At 39.0% G+C, this 18455-nt stretch overlaps 1 protein-coding gene across 1 annotated transcript; it reads left to right on the top strand.

Moving 5' to 3' along the window:
• Positions 1 to 3198: 3198 nt before the first annotated feature.
• LOC119878025 (spindlin-4) lies at positions 3199 to 7494 on the top strand. The gene has a single exon (XM_038586513.1). It carries the CDS (start codon positions 3822 to 3824, stop codon positions 4569 to 4571), a length of 750 nt encoding a protein of 249 aa, XP_038442441.1. The 5' UTR covers positions 3199 to 3821; the 3' UTR covers positions 4572 to 7494.
• The last annotated feature ends 10961 nt before the right edge of the window (positions 7495 to 18455 follow it).

The raw sequence follows: 18455 nt of genomic DNA on the forward strand, positions 1-18455 counted from the left end.
CTTGTTTCTTAGTCTAGCATACTCAGTGCTCCAGCTACCAGCTTCTGACCGGCTTTTCATATATCCTATGCCCATGCATCCCTCTGTGCCTTTCCTTCAGCCGTTTTATACTTAGACTGAAAAGGCCTCAATATTCTACCACCTTCGAAATGTCTTCCTTTTGTTTTATTGCTCTTTCAAGTTGTCTTTTCCAATCTCCCCATCCTAACAAATCACTACCTCCTTTGGGTCCCCAGTGCTTAATTTGTACCTGTCATAGTATGTATTATAATCTGGCTTATACAATGGAATTAACAACATTTATGCCTATCTCCACCAGCCATCTAATTATAATTATCACTGTATCTCCCAAATTTATTTTCAATAATATTTTAATTTATCCAGAATTTGGGCTTCCAGAAAATTACAGCATTTGAAAGATTGCTCTGAAACTGGCTATAAGGGACAAAATCCTGCCATAATCCCTTCTTGATTTATGCTCAGGTTCTGAGCAAAATGTTCTGAGTGTGAAATGGAGCAAAGGTTTAGAGGTGGGACATGAGCCAGGTGGTTTATAGACAGATCTGGTAAGAAAAAGGGCTTATTTTAGGGGATGACTGGTTAGGAGATCACAAGTACTTACCATGAGTGGTTTATGTGCTAAGAAATGTACTTTTATTTATTTTATTTAATCTTTACAGCTATCCTTTGAGATAAATGTTATTATTATCCACATATTGTTGGTTGATGGCACTCTTAATCATTTTCAGATTTCTGGGGGTTTTGAAGAGGTAAATAAAGCTGCTGTGAGAGATTTTGAGTCACTAGGACTTTACAGAGACTGTGTAAGAGTACTTGTTTCATTAGAGAGGATTTCTTTGGATTGGAGCAAGGCAGCTAAAACCACTTATTTATTTATTCAATAAATATTTATTGAGTTCCTACTCTGTGTAAGATACTTGACATGCAAGATAAAAGTTCTTTCTTGAATGGTTTTATAGTCAAGTAAGCAGATATACAAAATACACATTACATCACAGTGTGGTAAGGTCCACTGAACCTGAATTTGTAACATTGGATAACGATTTAACATTAGAATCATAGTTCTAGAGAAGAAATGATACTAGAAATTGCCTTTTCAGGCTGCTTTGCAGAATTCCCATGAAGTATATAACCAAAGGGCCTGAGTGAATTGTCTGCCCTCCATTTGTGTGACCTGGTAGTCTTCTTCTCCTACCTGTCAACTGCTTTTTTAAGCAAAAAGAGCTTGGCATTTCTTGGTATGGGAAATTACTTGGGACACGGTCTTTGTGGAACATAATGGCATGACATTTACACATGCTTTCTTTTACTCACTGTGTAAGTTGTACATATATGTGAATATGTATACACCACTATGTCATTCTAAAGAGTATAGAAGTACCTCTTAGTGCATGTAGTTTTCTTGCTTCCTTAGAGTTACTTTCTCAATGTGTAGTATTGGAGAATTATCCCATATTCAAAGTCTTTGGCCTGGGAAACATGGAGAATTGGGGGATCCAGGATATTCTGCCCTTTTAGCTATTAAATGGTACAAGGGGATCACTGGGTGGCTCAGCAGTTTGGCACCTGCCTTTGGCCCAGGGAGTGATCCTGGAGTCCTGGGATCAAGTCCCACATGAGGCTTCCTGAATGGAGCCTGCTTCTCCCTCTGCCTGTGTCTCTGCCTCTCTTTCTTTCTGTGCCTCTCATGAATAAATAAATAAAATCTTTAAAAAAAATAAATGGTACAAAGACTAGGTTTTCCCGTCCCAGCCTTGGAAGGTATGAAATGTGGAGGCAGCCTGTATTGTCATCTTGCAACTCTCTCCCCTACCTTTCTACATTTCTAGATAAATTAATGGCCTTTATTTTATCTGTGATGACATAAGGTTATTCTCTTCTCACCAGTGAAGGGTGGAGGAATGAGAATTAGGGGGATAGACTTCCCTGGTTTTAATTGCCATCTTGTAAAGTAGGATACAAGGCTAAAAGCTTTACAGACATTCTCATTTAATCTTCATAACAGGGGATCCCTGGGTGGCTCAGAGGTTTAGAGCCTGCCTTGGGCCCAGGGTGTGATCCTAGAGTCCCAGGATTGAGTCCCACATCGGGCTTACTGCATGGAGCCTGCTTCTCCCTCTGCCTGTGTCTCTGCCTCTCTCTCTCTCTGTGGCTCTTGTGAATAAATGAATAAAATCTTTAAAAAATAATCTTCATAACAGTCCTGTGACTTGAGGTAGGTGAAATTATAGACACTTTCTTTTCTATCTTTCAGATTTTCCATATGAGGATGCAGTAGTTCTATAAGCAGAAAAACAGCAAATATATACAACAAAAATCCATTCATTTCTCTCTCTACAAAATTTGTTTTCCCACAATATTTTCTCAATAGCTTGCTTTTTCACAGACCGTTCTTATCTCATATGTGGATTTCCGTGACATTAAATATTATTTGTAAGTATGGTTTATACTAGCTCAATAAATCCATGTGTGAAGGTAAATTAACTTCATTGTTTCTTTTGTCATAGGTCATTTAACATAAATAATGGGCCATCCATACAAAGAAACATGAGGCAATTAAAAAATCCTGCTTTCAGGGTATTTAATAAGCTTGGAAAATACTCTTGATATATATGGGAAAAATTAAGCAATAAACGTATGAAATATCCCAATTTTGTAAAATATAAGCATAGACTTATTAATGAGGAAGAAATCATACCTAACATTTTACTGTATGTCTAGATAGTAAGATTAAAGTTAGTTTTGTCTTTTATTTCGCTGAATTTCAGGAATTCTCCACAATGTCAGTACATTTCTTTTACATTCAGAAAAGATCATTAAAAAAGGCATGACTGGGAGAGATCAGGTAGAAGAAATAAAGGGGAGTTTGGATCGAGATGGTGGGCTGTGCACAGGCTTTTTCTTCACTGCTCTCATATTCCTTAAACTGAAAGAAAATAATTTGTACATACAAATTATGTTTGTGTATGAGTGTACTGTACTGAATATAATTTTAAAGGCTTTGTAAGGAATTCCTGTAAGATAGAAAGCAGATGGCGTGGCTGTGGAGAAGGCTGACGGACGAGAGGGGGCCAGAAAGAAGGACCAGGGGAGCCGGCCTGTCTGGCTCCAGTTTGAGGAAAGCGATCGGAAGTGCGTGAGGAAATGGAGCGAGAGCCCGTGACTGTGTGTTTTGAAAGCGGGTGCGCGCACTGACCCGCCCTGCAGCTGCAAGCCAAGCGGAAGACCGAATGGCAGGGGGCGGGGCCGAGGCGCAGGCGGGCTCAGAGGAGTCGGATTCCTGAAGCAGCAAAAACCCTGGCGCCAGAGCTAGGCCAAGCAGAGCAGCGCTGCAAAGCCGAGGCCGCGCGGACTTGTCAGAGACCCACCGCTGCCTGCGCCTTTGCTGCTGCAGTCATCTCTCTTATCCCTTGCCTACCTTTCGTGTCGCCTCCTCAATCACCGTTTTGCAGCTGCAGCACCATCGATAACAGCTAAGTGGTCAATTCTGGGACTCAGGGTTGGGAGTTGGGGCGGGTGCAAGGCGTAGGCAGTACAAGCTAGCCCGCCATCTCCTGCGGCTACCGCCACTGCTGCAGACACTTCTCCTGGGCGGGAAAGAACCCTGTCAAAAGGCCCACGCTGTCCCAGTGCCCACGGTCAGAGGATTTCTGTCAAGCCTTGGTGAGAGCCTTGCGCTTGGGGAAGGGAGGACGGACACGGAGATCACGAAAAAAGATCTCATATTGGATAGTGTTGACATTTTGTCAGCTTAATTGAGCAAGTGGCAGCTTTGCTTGAGCCTCCTTAAACCCTGAGCCATGTCACCCCCAACTGTGCCCCCGATGGGTGTCGATGGCGTCTCTGCATACTTGATGAAGAAAAGGCACACCCACAGGAAGCAGAGGCGCAAGCCCACTTTCCTCACGCGTAGGAACATCGTGGGCTGCCGCATTCAACACGGCTGGAAGGAAGGCAATGAGCCCGTGGAGCAGTGGAAGGGTACAGTGCTTGAGCAGGTTTCCGTGAAGCCCACTCTCTACATCATCAAATATGATGGCAAAGATAGTGTGTATGGACTAGAGCTGCACCGAGATAAGAGAGTTTTAGCGCTAGAAATCCTTCCTGAAAGAGTGCCAACTCCTCGCATTGATTCGCGTCTGGCAGATTCCCTGATTGGCAAAGCAGTGGGGCATGTATTTGAGGGTGAACACGGTACGAAAGATGAATGGAAGGGCATGGTCCTGGCGCGAGCCCCTGTGATGGACACTTGGTTTTACATCACTTATGAGAAAGATCCTGTCCTTTATATGTACACACTGCTGGATGACTACAAAGATGGTGACCTGCGCATCATTCCAGATTCCAACTACTATTTTCCTACAGCAGAAAGGGAGCCCGGAGAAGTGGTCGACAGTCTTGTGGGCAAGCAAGTAGAACACGCCAAAGATGACGGGTCCAAGAGAACCGGCATTTTTATCCATCAAGTGGTGGCCAAGCCATCCGTCTACTTCATTAAGTTTGATGATGATATTCACATTTATGTCTATGGCTTGGTAAAAACCCCCTAAATTCATTTTTTTTTTTTTTGCAAAAGTCGTGGAACTATTAGATGTAAAATATGTCATGTTCTTGTAATTGTGAATTTTTGAGAACAATGTTGGTGTCAGAGATTCAGGAATTTATTAGTTGTTACTTATTGTGCCTCCAAATTTTACATGGACTAGTCCCACGGTTTTGTCCCAAGCCTATGTTGGTACTTTTGATAATTGCCTTGTTCTGTAATTGAAGATTAAATTTGGGGGTTAATAGAAAATCGAAAAGTATTCATGACCATTGGAACAATGAAAAACTAAGAAAAATTATTGGTGTAACCCCACTCCAGATCCTTTCCCCTACTTTATCTCCCCTCTTCTTCCCATGTAACATGTATTAAGAACATGATATATAATCTTCCACGTTTTCCCCATCCACTTACAGAAAGTTTGTTGCAGTCTCTTCTGTAAAAATGAAAAGCCACATCATTTCTCTGTAATTGCTTTTCACATTTGGAATATCCATGGTATCTTTTCTAATCATTAGTTGCAAGTTTCTCTCCTTCCCTCTCCCCTTTCCCTCCTCTCCTCTCCCAGTCCCCCTATGCCTCTGGAATTTATTTTTGTAAATGGTATAACATAGAGATCTAATTACACATTTTGTTCATATCAGGTACTGATTATGCCATCACATTTGTTAAATAAATCACCCATTTCTCTTCTTCTCTCTCTCCTTCCCTCTAGCAGCTGCATATACAATATATTTATAAACCAAAAAGGAATTCAACCATTTTATTATTGATGGTCACTTAAATTATTTCCCTCCCTTTTTTCATCATAACACTGCTGCTATAAATACTGGTGCTTTTATTTCTTTTGGGTAGATCCCCAGAAATGGGATTGCTAGGTAGGAGGTATATTTAATTCTAAAGGATATTACAAAATTATGATACAAAATGAAAGTGCTCATTTCCCAGTATCCTCTCCAGCACTCTTTCAAGTTTGCAAATCTGGAGGGTGAAAAATTACATAATATTTTTAATTGACAAATTCAAGGAGGTTTGTTTGTTTGACTATTTGGATTTTTCGTTTTTGTGATTTGCCAGTACTTATCCTTTGCTCATTTGTTTATTGAAGTTTTGTTCTTATAAATTTGTAGGAGTTCTTATTACATTTCTCTAGGGTACATATTAATCATTTGTAGCACATTTGTATTTTTCACATTCTGTCATTGATCTTAACTGTATTGATGGTATCTTTTACTTTACAATTGTTGCTGTCATTTTTAATTTTTAGGTAGACTACTACCTACTTTTTGGCTTTTGAGTTTACTGTCTTTTTCAGATGAATGTCATGCAAATATTCACCTACATTTTTTTTTCTAAAATTTTCATTAATTTTAAGGCTTTAACTCCATCTGGAGTTTATTTTGTATATGGTATAAGACGAAGGTTCAGATATACATTTTGTTCACATTGGATTCCTGATTACACTATCATTTATTAAATAAACCACCCATTTTCAAGTTTGTGAGTCAGTATTCTAATCATTTAACTCTAGTGGCTTGACCATAAATTTTGAACTCTGGTAAAGCAAGTTTCCTTTCATGAGGTATTTTGTTTTGTTTTCCATTTCTTCTTTTATATAAATTGTTCTAGCCATTCATTCTTTCTATAAAAATTGAAAGCATTCTTTCCACATTTTAAAAATCCTAATATCTTAGAGTTGTGTTACATTTCTACATTTCTATTTGTTTTTTCCTACATTTCTATTTAGAGGACAATTTTAATGGTATTAACCCTTAAGGCTCCAGAGTTGTGGTACATCATTAAAATCTTTTGGTTTTGGTTTTGTTATGTTCTTCATAAGGATCCATTATATCTGATTAAATTTATTTCTAAATATTTTTACAGATATTGTCACATTTTGACATTTTGAATTGGGTGTTTTTTCCTCCTCATTTGTAACTTTTTATTTTTAACAATATAGACAAACCACAGATCATTTAAAAAAAATTTACCTTATATTGAATCAGCTTACTAAAGTCTCTTATTACACTTAAAAAATGGAATATTTAGAATATTTTCAGTCTTGTAGGTATATAGTCATTTCATCTGCAAATGAAGATAATTTTATTTATTCAAAGTAATGTTAACTAATGATTATGACAGATATGCTTCTCTGGTATTAATTTTCACAGAATTGTCTTTAGTGCTATTAATATGACATTTGCTATTGGTTATTGGCAAATAGTCACTAGCCGTTAGAATGTTTAAGGAGTTTATTTTATTCCATTTTTTAAAAAATTCCTGTTTAAAAAAATTTTTTTTAATTTAAATAAATAAAAAATTCCTGTTTCCATTAGGGGGCTTACTAAAAATGGCTCCTGAAAATTATCTAATGTCTTTCAGCATCCATTGACAAAATCATATGATTTTGTTTTCCTTTAATTTGTTGATATAATGAATTAGAGGAGTAAGTATTTGATGTTGAACCAAACTTGTGTTTCTGGAATAAATCCTACTTGGTCATGTTGTAATAATCATTTGATATATTGCTGAGTTTTATTTGCTAATATTTTATTTAGAATTATTGCATTTATAATTCAAACTGAAATTGTATTTTTTTCTTTCTTACACTGTCTTTATCAAGTTTTATTTTTAAAATCGTGCTAGTTTTAAAAATGAATTGTTGACTTTTCAGTCATTTTTGTGGTCTGAAATAACTTAAAAAGCATTGGAATTGTTTTTCTTTTTTAAAATTTTTCTATTTCAAATTCCAGGTTTTTTTTAATTAGCTAGTACTAAGCTATAAAACAATTTAATCCTGGTAACAATTTTGATGGTAGATCCTTAGTCAGCCTTCTTATCTCTCCAATGGTAATTGGTTTATTTACGCTTTCTATTAAAAAGGAATGTATAGTTTCTGTAAAAAATAAAATTTAAAATTTTCTCTATTATCAAGCTTCTTGATTGTATTTTTCAGATGCTTTATGATCTTGCATATTGCATATGCATATTTCCTAAATATGTTCAATAGTGAAAACATTATAATAAATCAGTTATAATGGTGTTTTAAAGAGTTATAAAACCTCTTTATATTTTATTTATTTTGAAAAATTAAAACATAATATGGAAAGTATGTGAAATATGACATTTGTTTACTTTTGCCCCAAATCAACAATGTCAATATTTTTTTAACAATGTCAATATTTAAGTAATTAAATTTATCAACATTTTGGCATATTTGCTTTAGATATAGATTTATGTATTTTTTAAAGTCAGAACATTACATATAATAAATCCTTTTCCCAATACTTCCTCTTCTACTTTGCTTCCTCTGCTGAAGGAAACACTAATATGAATTTAGTGTGAATCTTGGCTATGTCTTACACATTTATTTCAGATATAACCATAATTGATGATAGCATTGGTTTTTGTGCTTTTAAAAATTTTGACATAAATGGGAAACTTTAAGTCATGTGGAATTTATTTTCTTTTTTATTATAGAAAAAAATTTTTTTCTATTCTTTTACCACTTTTGACACTCAGGAATGCTTGGCCCTAGCCACAGCACTGGCTACTGACTAAAAAAAAAAAATTTCATTTCTCATAGAATTTGTATCTTGGTCGTAGCTGAGATAGATATCTACTACCAAACCTGACCTCAAGACCAGAAACAGGACTTACATTTTCCCGTGATAATACTGGGGCCACCTGACATTCAGACAGACACTCAGAGGAAAGTTGGCCCTAATTCTGGTACTGTTTTAAGAGTTTGGGATGTAGCAGTAAAAAACAAAACAAAACAACCCTTCCTTTCTTAACACATGGTCTTTTATCCTTTTAAAAAAGATTTTATTTATTTATTCATGAGAGACACAGAGAGAGAGGCAGAGACACAGGCAGAGGGAGAAACAGGTTCCGCCCTGCCTGTTGTGGGGATCCCTGGATCCCAGGTTCACACCCTGAGCAGACTCTCAACCCCTGAGCGACCCAGGCATTCCTGTCTTTTATCCTTTAAGTAGTCTTCAGTCCAATAATGAAGATATAAGGTGAATATAAAACATCACAGAATAATAAAAAACAAGATATAAATAACGGGTTAAAGTATATGTTAGATACAAAAAATAGAAATGCATATCCTTTTCAGATATATAATAATGCTTTTTAGCCCCTGTTCTCCCACTAGGCCCCAAGTCCTGAACCAAGTATTATATTGTTTCATGATGGCATTAGGTTATTAATACATAATCAGATAGAGGCTCAGCCCTGCCCTAGGACCTGAGGATTGAATGGCAAACAATCTAGGCAAAGTTCTTGATGTCGTAGAGCATATATCTTAGTGGGGGAAGGAAGACAGTCATCACTACCCTTATACCTCTGGCCCATAGGACTTATATTATTTTACAGGGATTTGGGGATATCCACAGCTTGTTAATCAGAGAAAGATTTCATCATACTTCTGATTCTGTTTTATATATTGAATATACAGCAGTGAGCAAAATATGAAACTATGTTTAGTGGGAGGAAGACAGAAAAAAAATCAATGTACTGTGTTCACCTACTATGATTTACCCCCTTATTTTTTTTATAACTTTTTAATTGGAGTTAAATTTGCCAACATATAGATTAACACCCAGTGCTCATCCTGCCAAGTGCCCCTCTCAGTGCCCATCACCCAGTCACCCCAACCCCCCGCCCACCTTCCCTTCCATTGCCCCTTGTTCATTTCCCAGAGTCAGGAGTCTCTCATGGTCTGTCACCCTCACCGATATTTTTCACTTATTTTCTCTCCTTTCCATTTATTCCCTTTCACTAATTTTTATATTGCCCAAATGAGTGAGACCACATAATGTATGTCCTTTTCCGATTGACTTATTTCATTCAGCATAATACCCTCCAGGTCCCTCCACGTAGAGATGAAAGGTGGGTATTTGTCCCTTCTAATGACTGAATAATATTCCATTGTATACATATACCACATCTTCTTTGTCCATTCATCTTTCGACGGACACTGAGGCTCCTTCCACAGTTTGGCTATTGTGGACATTGCTGCTATAAATATCAGGGTGCAGGTGTCCTGGCGTTTCACTGCATCTGTATTTTTCAGGGTAAATCCCCAGCAGTGCAATTCCTGGTTGTAGGGCAGATCTATTTTTAACTCTGTGGAACTCCACACAGTTTTCCAGAGTGGCTGCACAAGTTCACATTCCCACCAACAGTGCAAGAGGGTTCCCCTTTCTCCACATCCATCCAACATTAGTTTTTTCCTGCCTTGTTAATTTTCCCCATTCACACTGGTGTGAGGTGGTATCTCATTGTGGTTTTGATTTGTATTTCCCTGATGGCCAGTGATGCGGAGCATTTTCTCACGTGCTTGTTGGCCATGTCTATGTCTTCCTCTGTGAAATTTCTGTGCATGTCGTTTACCCATTTCAGGATTGGATTGTTTGTTTCTTTGCTGTTGAGTTTAAAAGTTCTTTATAGATCTTGGATACCAGCCCTTTATCTGATACGTCATTTGCGAATATCTTCTCCCATTCTTTAGGGTGTCTTAGTTTTGTTGACTGTATCCTTTGCTGTGCAAAAGCTTCTTATCTTGATGAAGTCCCAATAGTTCATTTTTGCTTTTGTTTCTTTTGCCTTCGTGGATGTATCTTGCAAGAAGGTACTGTGGCCAAGCTCAAAAAGGGTGTTGCATGTGTTCTCCTCTAGGATTTTGATGGAATCCTGTCTCACATTTAGATCTTTCATCCATTTTGAGTTTATCTTTGTGTATGGTGAATGAGAGTGGTTTAGTTTCATTCTTCTGCATGTGGATGTCCAATTTTCCCAGCACCATTTATTGAAGAGACTGTCTTTTCTCCAGTGGATACTCTTTCCTCCTTTGTCGAAAATTAGTTGACCATAAAGTTCAAGGTCCACTTCTGGGTTTTCTATTCTGTTCCATTGATCTATGTGTCTGCTTTTGTGCCAGTACCACACTGTCTTGATGACCACAGCTTTGTAGTACAACCTGAAATCTGGCATTGTGATGCCCCCAGCTATGGTTTTCTTTTTTAAAATTCCCCTGGCTATTCGGGGTCTTTTCTGATTCCATACAAATCTTAAAATAATTTGTTCTAACTCTCTGAAGAAAGTCCATGGTATTTTGATAGGGATTGCATTAAACCTGTAAATTGCCCTGGGTAACCTTGACATTTTCACAATATTAATTCTTCCAATCCATGAGCATGGAATATTTTTCCATCTCTTTGTGTCTTCCTCAATTTCTTTCAGAAGTGTTCTATAGTTTTTAGGGTTATAGATCCTTTACCTCTTTGGTGAGGTTTATTCCTAGGTATCTTCTGATTTGGGGTGCAATTGTTAATGGGATTGATTCCTTAATTTCTCTTTCTTCATTCTCATTGTTAGGGTATAGAAATGCCATTGATTTCTGGGCATTGATTTTGTATCCTGCCACACTGCCAAATGGCTGTATGAGTTCTAGCAATCCTGGGGTGGAGGCTTTTGGGTTTTCTATGTACACTATCATGTCATCTGCGAAGAGGGAGAGTTTGACTTCCTTTTTGCCAATTTGAATGCCTTTAATGTCTTTTTGTTGCCTGATTGCTGAGGCTAGGACTTCTAATACTATGTCGAATAACACTGGTGAGAGTGAACATCCCTGTCTTGTTCCTTATCTTAGGGGAAAGGCTCCCAGTGTTTCCCCATTGAGAATGATATTTGCTGTGGGCTTTTCATAGATGGCTTTTAAGATGTTGAGGAATGTTCCCTCTGTCTCTACACTCTGAAGAGTTTTGATCAGGAATGGATGCTGTATTTTGTCAGATGCTTTCTCTGCATCTATTGAGAGGATCATATGGTTCTTGGTTTTTCTCCTGCTGATATGATGAATCACATTGAATGTTTTACGAGTGTTGAACCAGCCTTGCATCCCGGAGATAAATCCCACTTCGTCATGGTGAATAAAATTAATGTAATGTTGGATTCGATTGGCTAGTATCTTCTGAGAATTGTTGCATCTGTGTTCATCAGGGATACTGGTCTATAATTCTCCTTTTTGGTGGGGTCTTTGTCTGGTTTTGGAATTAAGGTGATGCTGGCCTCATAGAACAAGTTTGGAAGTACTCCACCTCTTTCTATCTTTCTGAACAGCTTTAGTAGATAGGCATGGTTTCTTCTTTACACGTTTGATAGAATTCCCTTGGGAAGCCATCTGGCCCTGGACTATTGTGTCCTGGGACGTTTTTAATGACTGCTTCAATTTCCTCCCTCCATAATGGCCTGCTCAGCTTTTCTACTTTTCCAGTTCCAGTTTTGGTAGTTTGTGGTTTTCCAGAAATGGGTCCATTTCTTATAGCTTGTCTAATTTATTGGCATATAGCTGCTCATTATAAGCTTTTAAAATCATTTTTATTTCCTTGGTATTGGTAGTGATCTCTCCTTTCTCATTCATGATTTTATTAATTTGAGTCTTTTCTCTCTTCTTTTTAATAATTATGGCTAATGGTTTATCATCTTATTAATTGTTTCAAAGAACTAACTCCTGGTTTTGTTGATCTGTTCCACAGTTCTTCTGGTCTCTATTTCATTGAGTTCTGCTCGAATCTTTATTAATTCTCTTCTTCTGCTGTGTGTAGGATCTATTTTCTGTCTAGCTCCTTTAGGTGTAAGGTTAGCTTTTGTATTTGAGTTCTTTCCAGTTTTCAGATGGATGCTTGTATTGCGATGTATTTCCCCCTCAGGACTGCTTTTGCTGCATCCCAAAGATTTTGAACGGTTGTATCTTCATTCTCATTAGTTTCCAGGAATCTTTTTAATTCTTCCTTAATTTCCTGGTTGACCTTTTCATCTTTTAGCAAGATTGTCCTTAACCTCCACGTGTTTGTCTAATTTCAAGGCGTTATGGTCTGAGAATACCCAGGGGACGATCCCAATCTTTTGGTATCGGTTAAGACCTGATTTCTGACCCAGTATGTGGTCTATTCTGGAGAAAGTTCCATGTGCACTTGAGAAGAATGTGTATTCAGTTGAATTTGGATGTAAAGTTATGTAGATATCTGTGAAATCCATCTGGTCCAGTGTATAATTTAAAGCTCTTGTTTCTTTGAAGATGTTGTGTTTAGAAGATGTATCAAGTGTAGAAAGCGCTAGATTGAAGTCACCAAGTATAAGTGTATTATTATCTAAGTATGCCTTAACTTTGGTTATTAATTGATTGATATATTTGGCAGTTCCTACATTCGGGGCATATATATTGAGGATTGTTAAGTCCTCTTTTTGGATCGATCCTTTAAGTATGATATAGTGCCCCTCTTCATCTCTCACTACAGTCTTCGGGGTAAATTTTAGTTTATCTGATATAAGGATGGTGACCCTTGCTTTCTTTTTTTTTTAAAGATTTATTTATTTATTTATGATATCGATGGAGACACAGAGAGAGAGGCAGAGACACAGGAGGAGGGAGAAGCAGGCTCCATGCAGGGAGCCCAATGTGGGACTCGATCCGGGACTCCAGGATTGTGCCCTGGGCCAAAGGCTGGCACTAAACCGCTGAGCCACCCAGGGATCCCCTCTTGCTTTCTTTTGAGGACCATTTGAGTGGTAAATGGTACTCCAACCTTTTATTTTCAGGCTGTCGGTTTCCTTATGTCTAAAATGAGTCTCTTGTAGATAGCAAATAGATGAGTCCTGCTTTTTTATCCAGTCTGACAACCTGCGCCTTTTGATGGGGTCATTAAGCCCATTCACATTCAGAGTTACTATTGAAAGATATGAGTTTAGTGTCATCATGATATCTGTTCAGTCCTTGTTTTTGTGGATTGTTCCATTGGACTTCTTCTTAAAGAGGAATTTTCAGAGTCCCCCTTAAAATTTCTTGCAGACCTTACTTGGAGGTCACATATTCTTTCAGTTCTTGCCTGTCTTGGAAGCTCTTTATCTCTCCTTCCATTTTGAATGAGAGCCTTGCTCGATAAAGTATTCTTGGTTGCATGTTCTTCTCATTTAGGACCCCGAATATATCCTGCCAGCCCTTTCTGGCCTGCCAGGTCTCTGTGGAGAGGTCTGCTGTTACCCTAATATTCCTCCCCATAAAAGTCAGGGATTTCTTGTCTCTTGCTGCTTTAAGGATCTTCTCTTTATCTTTGGAATTTGCAAGCTTCACTATAAAATGTCGAGGTGTTGAATGATTTTTATTGATTTTAGGGGGGGATCTCTCTATTTCCTGGATCTGAATGCCTGTTTCCCTTCCCAGATTAGGAAAGTTTTCAGCTATGATTTGTTCAAATACATATTCTGGCCCTCTGTCCCTTTCAGCGCCCTTGGGAACCCCAGTTAAATGTAGGTTTTTCTTCCTCAGGCTGTCGTTTATTTCCCTTAATCTATCCTCATGGTCTTTTAATTGTTTGTCCCTTTTTTCCTCAGTTTCCCTCTTTGCTATCAACTTGTCTTCTATGTCACTCACTCGTTCTTCCACCTCGTTAACCCTCGTCGTTAGGACCTCTAGTTTGGATTGCATCTCATTCAATTGATTTTTAATTTCTGCCTGATTGGATCTAAATTCTGCAGTCATGAAGTCTCTTGAGTCCTTTCTGCTTTTTTCTAGAGCCACCAGTAGGTGTATAATAGTGCTTCTGAATTGGCTTTCTGACATTGAATTGTAATCCAGATTTTGTAACTCTGTGGGAGAGAGAACTGTTTCTGATTCTTTCTTTTGAGGTGAGGTTTTCCTTCTAGACATTTTGCTCAGTGCAGAGTGGTCAAAAACAACTTGTATTGGGAAAAGGAGAAAAAGAGAGAAGAGAAAGAAGGGAAAAAAGAAAAAAGAAAAAAGGAAAAATGGAGAAAAAAAGGAAAAAAACAGACGAAAAAGAGAAAAAAAAGAAATAAAGGAAAAAAAGGGGTGGGGGGAAGCAAACAGAAATCAAAAAGCAAATAAAATAAATTAAATAAAATAAATAAAATAATATAAAGCAAGGGGGAGTATCCTGATTCTGTATACTGTAAGTCCCTTGACTTCCCCTGGAACTTTCCAGTGCTGCTTGGTCAATAATTTGTTTTTCCCCTGTCCATCTAGCTGGTCTTCTGGGGGAGGGGCCTGTTGTGCTGGTTTTCAGGTGTTAGCACTTGGGGGAGCTGCTCTGCCCCCTGCCTGGTGCAGGGCTCAGTGAGTGATGTTTAAGCTGCTTATCCAGTGAGGCCACCGTGAGGCTCAGTGGGGGTTGTTTACCCTGTGAGGCCCCGGGAGGAACAACCACAGTGGTGGCGGCCAGCTCTGGAGCCCTGGATTCAGCTCCCGCAGTAACGGAGCTCTCAGTCTGCAGGGGCCTGGATGCTCCGGGGGCGGGGCCGCTGATCTGCTCAGCTTGGGGCAGGAGGGTCCTTGCTGTCCTGTGCCTTCCTGGCCTCTGCCTGTCCCGGGGAGAGGCCAGATCCTGGGCTGTGTCCCCAGCGCCCTGTCCTCCTGGGCCTGCGCTGTTGGATTCACGCTCCGGCCGGCCGGGCAGCCCCCTCTCCATGGAGCCTCCGCCTGAGCCCCTCAGAGCTGCTCCCAGGTCCAGCCCTGCGCGCTGCAGCGGTTTAGGGAGCTCGGCGCACTCTCCCGGGGTGCAGGTGTCTGTTAGTGTCCCAGGGAGCCTGAGGGCATCCCCGCCCCTCCTGGGGTCCTGCTCTAACTCCCTGCGAGCGCCTTTCCGCCCGGGAAGATTGGTGAACCTCCTGCTTTTCTGGGACGGTGCTTTCCTGTCCTGGGGGCACTCGCCCCAGCCTTAGCCTGGCTCCTTGCAGGGCCCCTCCCCCTTGGATGCCTTTTGTTTCTTTATTTCTTTTTTCCCCCGTCTTCCTACCTTGATAGAAGCGTGAACTCTTCTCACTGTAGCATTCCAGCTGTTCTCTCTTTAAATCTCAGGCCGAATTCGTAGATTTTCAGGATGATTTGAAGGTTATCTAGGTAATTTGGTGGGGACAGGTGACTTGGGTACCCTACTCTTCCGCTATCTTGCCCCTCCCCTCCATCTAGCCCATAGTTTTTAAATCAAATGTCTTATGCACCTTATTAATGACCCCTTGGCCATTAGTAACCTCTTCAATGGGAAAAATTAACTGATATTCTGGTTCAGAAAAAGGATTACCTGCTGAATTGGCAATAGCTTGCTGAAATGAAGTTTGACCCTCAAAGGAGGGGATAGGTTTGGTAAGAAAAATTTTCTCCTCAGGTTCTACAAAAGGGTTACAGGGAGGTAAAGGGAATGGGGCTAGAGGTGCCCAATATTCATGCTTTGATTTTGTTTTCTCCCCTTCCAACACTGTTTTAACCTAAGCCCAGGCAGTGAAGACCAAATTTGGAACATTCAAACTCTGTCTGTATTGTTGCTGTAAAGTTTTCCCTATTTGATCCCATGTTTCTACATCTAGTATAATTTCTTCTGGAAACCAAGCACAACAGCATGTTATATATTGGACCAGTTCCTGCAAATGTTCAGTGCTACGTGTGCCTCAGCTTGTTGGAGCAAATATTTTAGAAAGAAAACATAATGCGTTAGACTAAATGAATTCTGCCCCATTGTTACCTTACCTGAAGGATACAACACAATCCTCTGCCTTGTTACATGACCCAAGTTACAGAGTATCACGCTGTAGTACTCATGATTATCAACTTCAGGTCCCTGTTCAGGCAGGCACCACTTGCTACAGATCCAGGATAGTCAGAGGCAACCTTATGAAGACTCAGAATCTCACTGAATTTTAATCTGGGGGGCAGGCAGACCAAGACTCCAACTCGGACTCAAACCGGAGGCTTTGTCTCCTCCAGTTTTCTCTAAGAGAACTAACAGATTAGCTATAGGAATGCTTAACTTTGGGAAGCAGAGAAAAACATGTTTACTTCAAAAGGTAAAAGAATAGGCTATTGGCTCAAGGAGAGGGGAGCAGAGGAGCTGTATCTGGAGAACAATGTGGTTTAGTCAGTGTGCTGACTCAGGACCTCCCATATCCCCAGTGTGCCAGGACTACGAGATTCACTTTTCAGATAGGCTCTGCAGCTGTTTCCCCAGAGCTTGCTAACTCTGGTTCTTGGCTTTCTTCAGATAAGAAGAATGAAGCGTGATGATGTCAAAATGAGTATCATATTTCCGTAGCTCCAGGAATCCAGAACTCCTAAATGATGTCATGAAAATGTCAAGACAGGGACAAATAATCATAGCTGGGGGTTGTAGTAGCAATTCACAGGAATTTGTGAGCTAATAACTTTAGAAAGGAATATTGAGGTTCATTGTGAAGAGAAATTAATATTGAGGCTGATTAACTCTGTAAGGAAAGATTTCTGGGATTATGAATTATCTGTACAGATCAGAGAGTTAATGTGTGGGATTGGGGAAGTTTTGAGAGAGTGAATTTAAAGGAAAGGACACAAATAAAAGCTATAGTAAAAATAGGTGTAAAATTATCTTTCTTCCCCCTTCATTTTAGTCTATATCTGCACAGGCTCAAAACAAGTGAATGAGGAGCAAAATGTATGTTTTCTGTTGTTTGAACAAAATCTCTTTTATAAAGATAGATAAAAGTTTGTTATCACTAAATTTGCCAAATATTTTAGTGAGCTAATTAATTCTAAATGTGTTTTGGATTTACCCATGACTGCCTAAACTATATTCAAGGTTTTTGAAAATGGAAGGAATCAATATTTTCATTCCTTTGCACATTTTCCACATCCATCCTTCATTTTCTCATTAAGCACTCAGATCATAAAGGATATAGACTCATTTTTAAAAAACCTCTTCTATGTAATCCCCCAAAAAACAACATAAGACTTTTTCATAAATCAGGCTTGCTGCTGTTATTACTTTAATTTACTTTAATTTTTTATTTAAATTCAATTTGCCAACATATAGCATTACACCCAGTGGTCATCCCATCAAGTGCCCTCGTTAGTGCCCATCACACAGTTACCCCATCTCTCTACCCACCTCCCCTTTTGAAACCTTTTGTTTGTTTCCCAGAGTTAGGAGTCTCTCATGGTTTGTCTCCCTCTTCAATTTTTCCCACTCATTTCCCCTCCTTTCCTTTATAATCCCTTTCACTATTTCTTATATTCCATGTATGAGTGAAACCATGCTGAGTGATGTTGTTTCTTTGATTCATACTTCTTTATCATTCATTCATTCATTTAGAGGATGAAACAAAATGTACAAGACCTTTTTCTAGAGGCTGAAATACCAAGACAAATAACACTCTTTATGCTTTATGTAGCCTTCAGACCATTGACAAAGATATGATGTGGGTATGAAACACTACAAAACAAAGTAAAAATAATGTGATAAATATCATTAAATGGTTAAGAGGGTGCATATGTACTATGTGAATTCATATGAGAGAGGTAAAGAGAGAGATAGAAACAGGGATAGAGAGAGAGATCATTCCATTTGAGGTTGACCTTCATTATGCAAAGCAATTGTATTATTCAGGGTTCACCAAAGGAACAAAACTATAGAATTAAATCATTCATTCGTTGTGGGAATTGTCTCATGCAAATATGGAAGCCAAGAAGTCAATCGGAGAAAGACAAACATTATATGGTCTCATTCATTTGGGGAATATGGATAATAGTGAAAGGGAATAGAGGGGAAGGGAGAAGAAATGGGTAGGAAATATCAGAAAGGGATACAGAACATGGAAGACTCCTAACTTTGGGAAATGAACTAGGGGTTGTGAAAGGGGAGGAGGGCGGGGGGTGTGGGTGACTGGGTGGCGGGCACTGAGGGGGGCACTTGACGTGATGAGCACTGGGTGTTATTCTGTATGTTGGCAAATTGAACACCAATAAAAAATAAATTTATTATTACAAAAAAAAGAAAAAAGAAAAATTTGGATAGTAATAAAACCAGAGGCTTGAAACGTTAAAAAAAAAAAAAAAAGA

This window comes from Canis lupus, chromosome X, assembly GCF_011100685.1.
Source record: "Canis lupus familiaris isolate Mischka breed German Shepherd chromosome X, alternate assembly UU_Cfam_GSD_1.0, whole genome shotgun sequence".
NCBI classification, from domain to species: Eukaryota; Metazoa; Chordata; class Mammalia; order Carnivora; family Canidae; genus Canis; species Canis lupus.

Bases quoted from the DNA above. Each gene is read 5' to 3' on its own strand.
- LOC119878025 (XM_038586513.1), top strand. From the start codon at position 3,822: ATGTCACCCCCAACTGTGCCCCCGATGGGTGTCGATGGCGTCTCTGCA.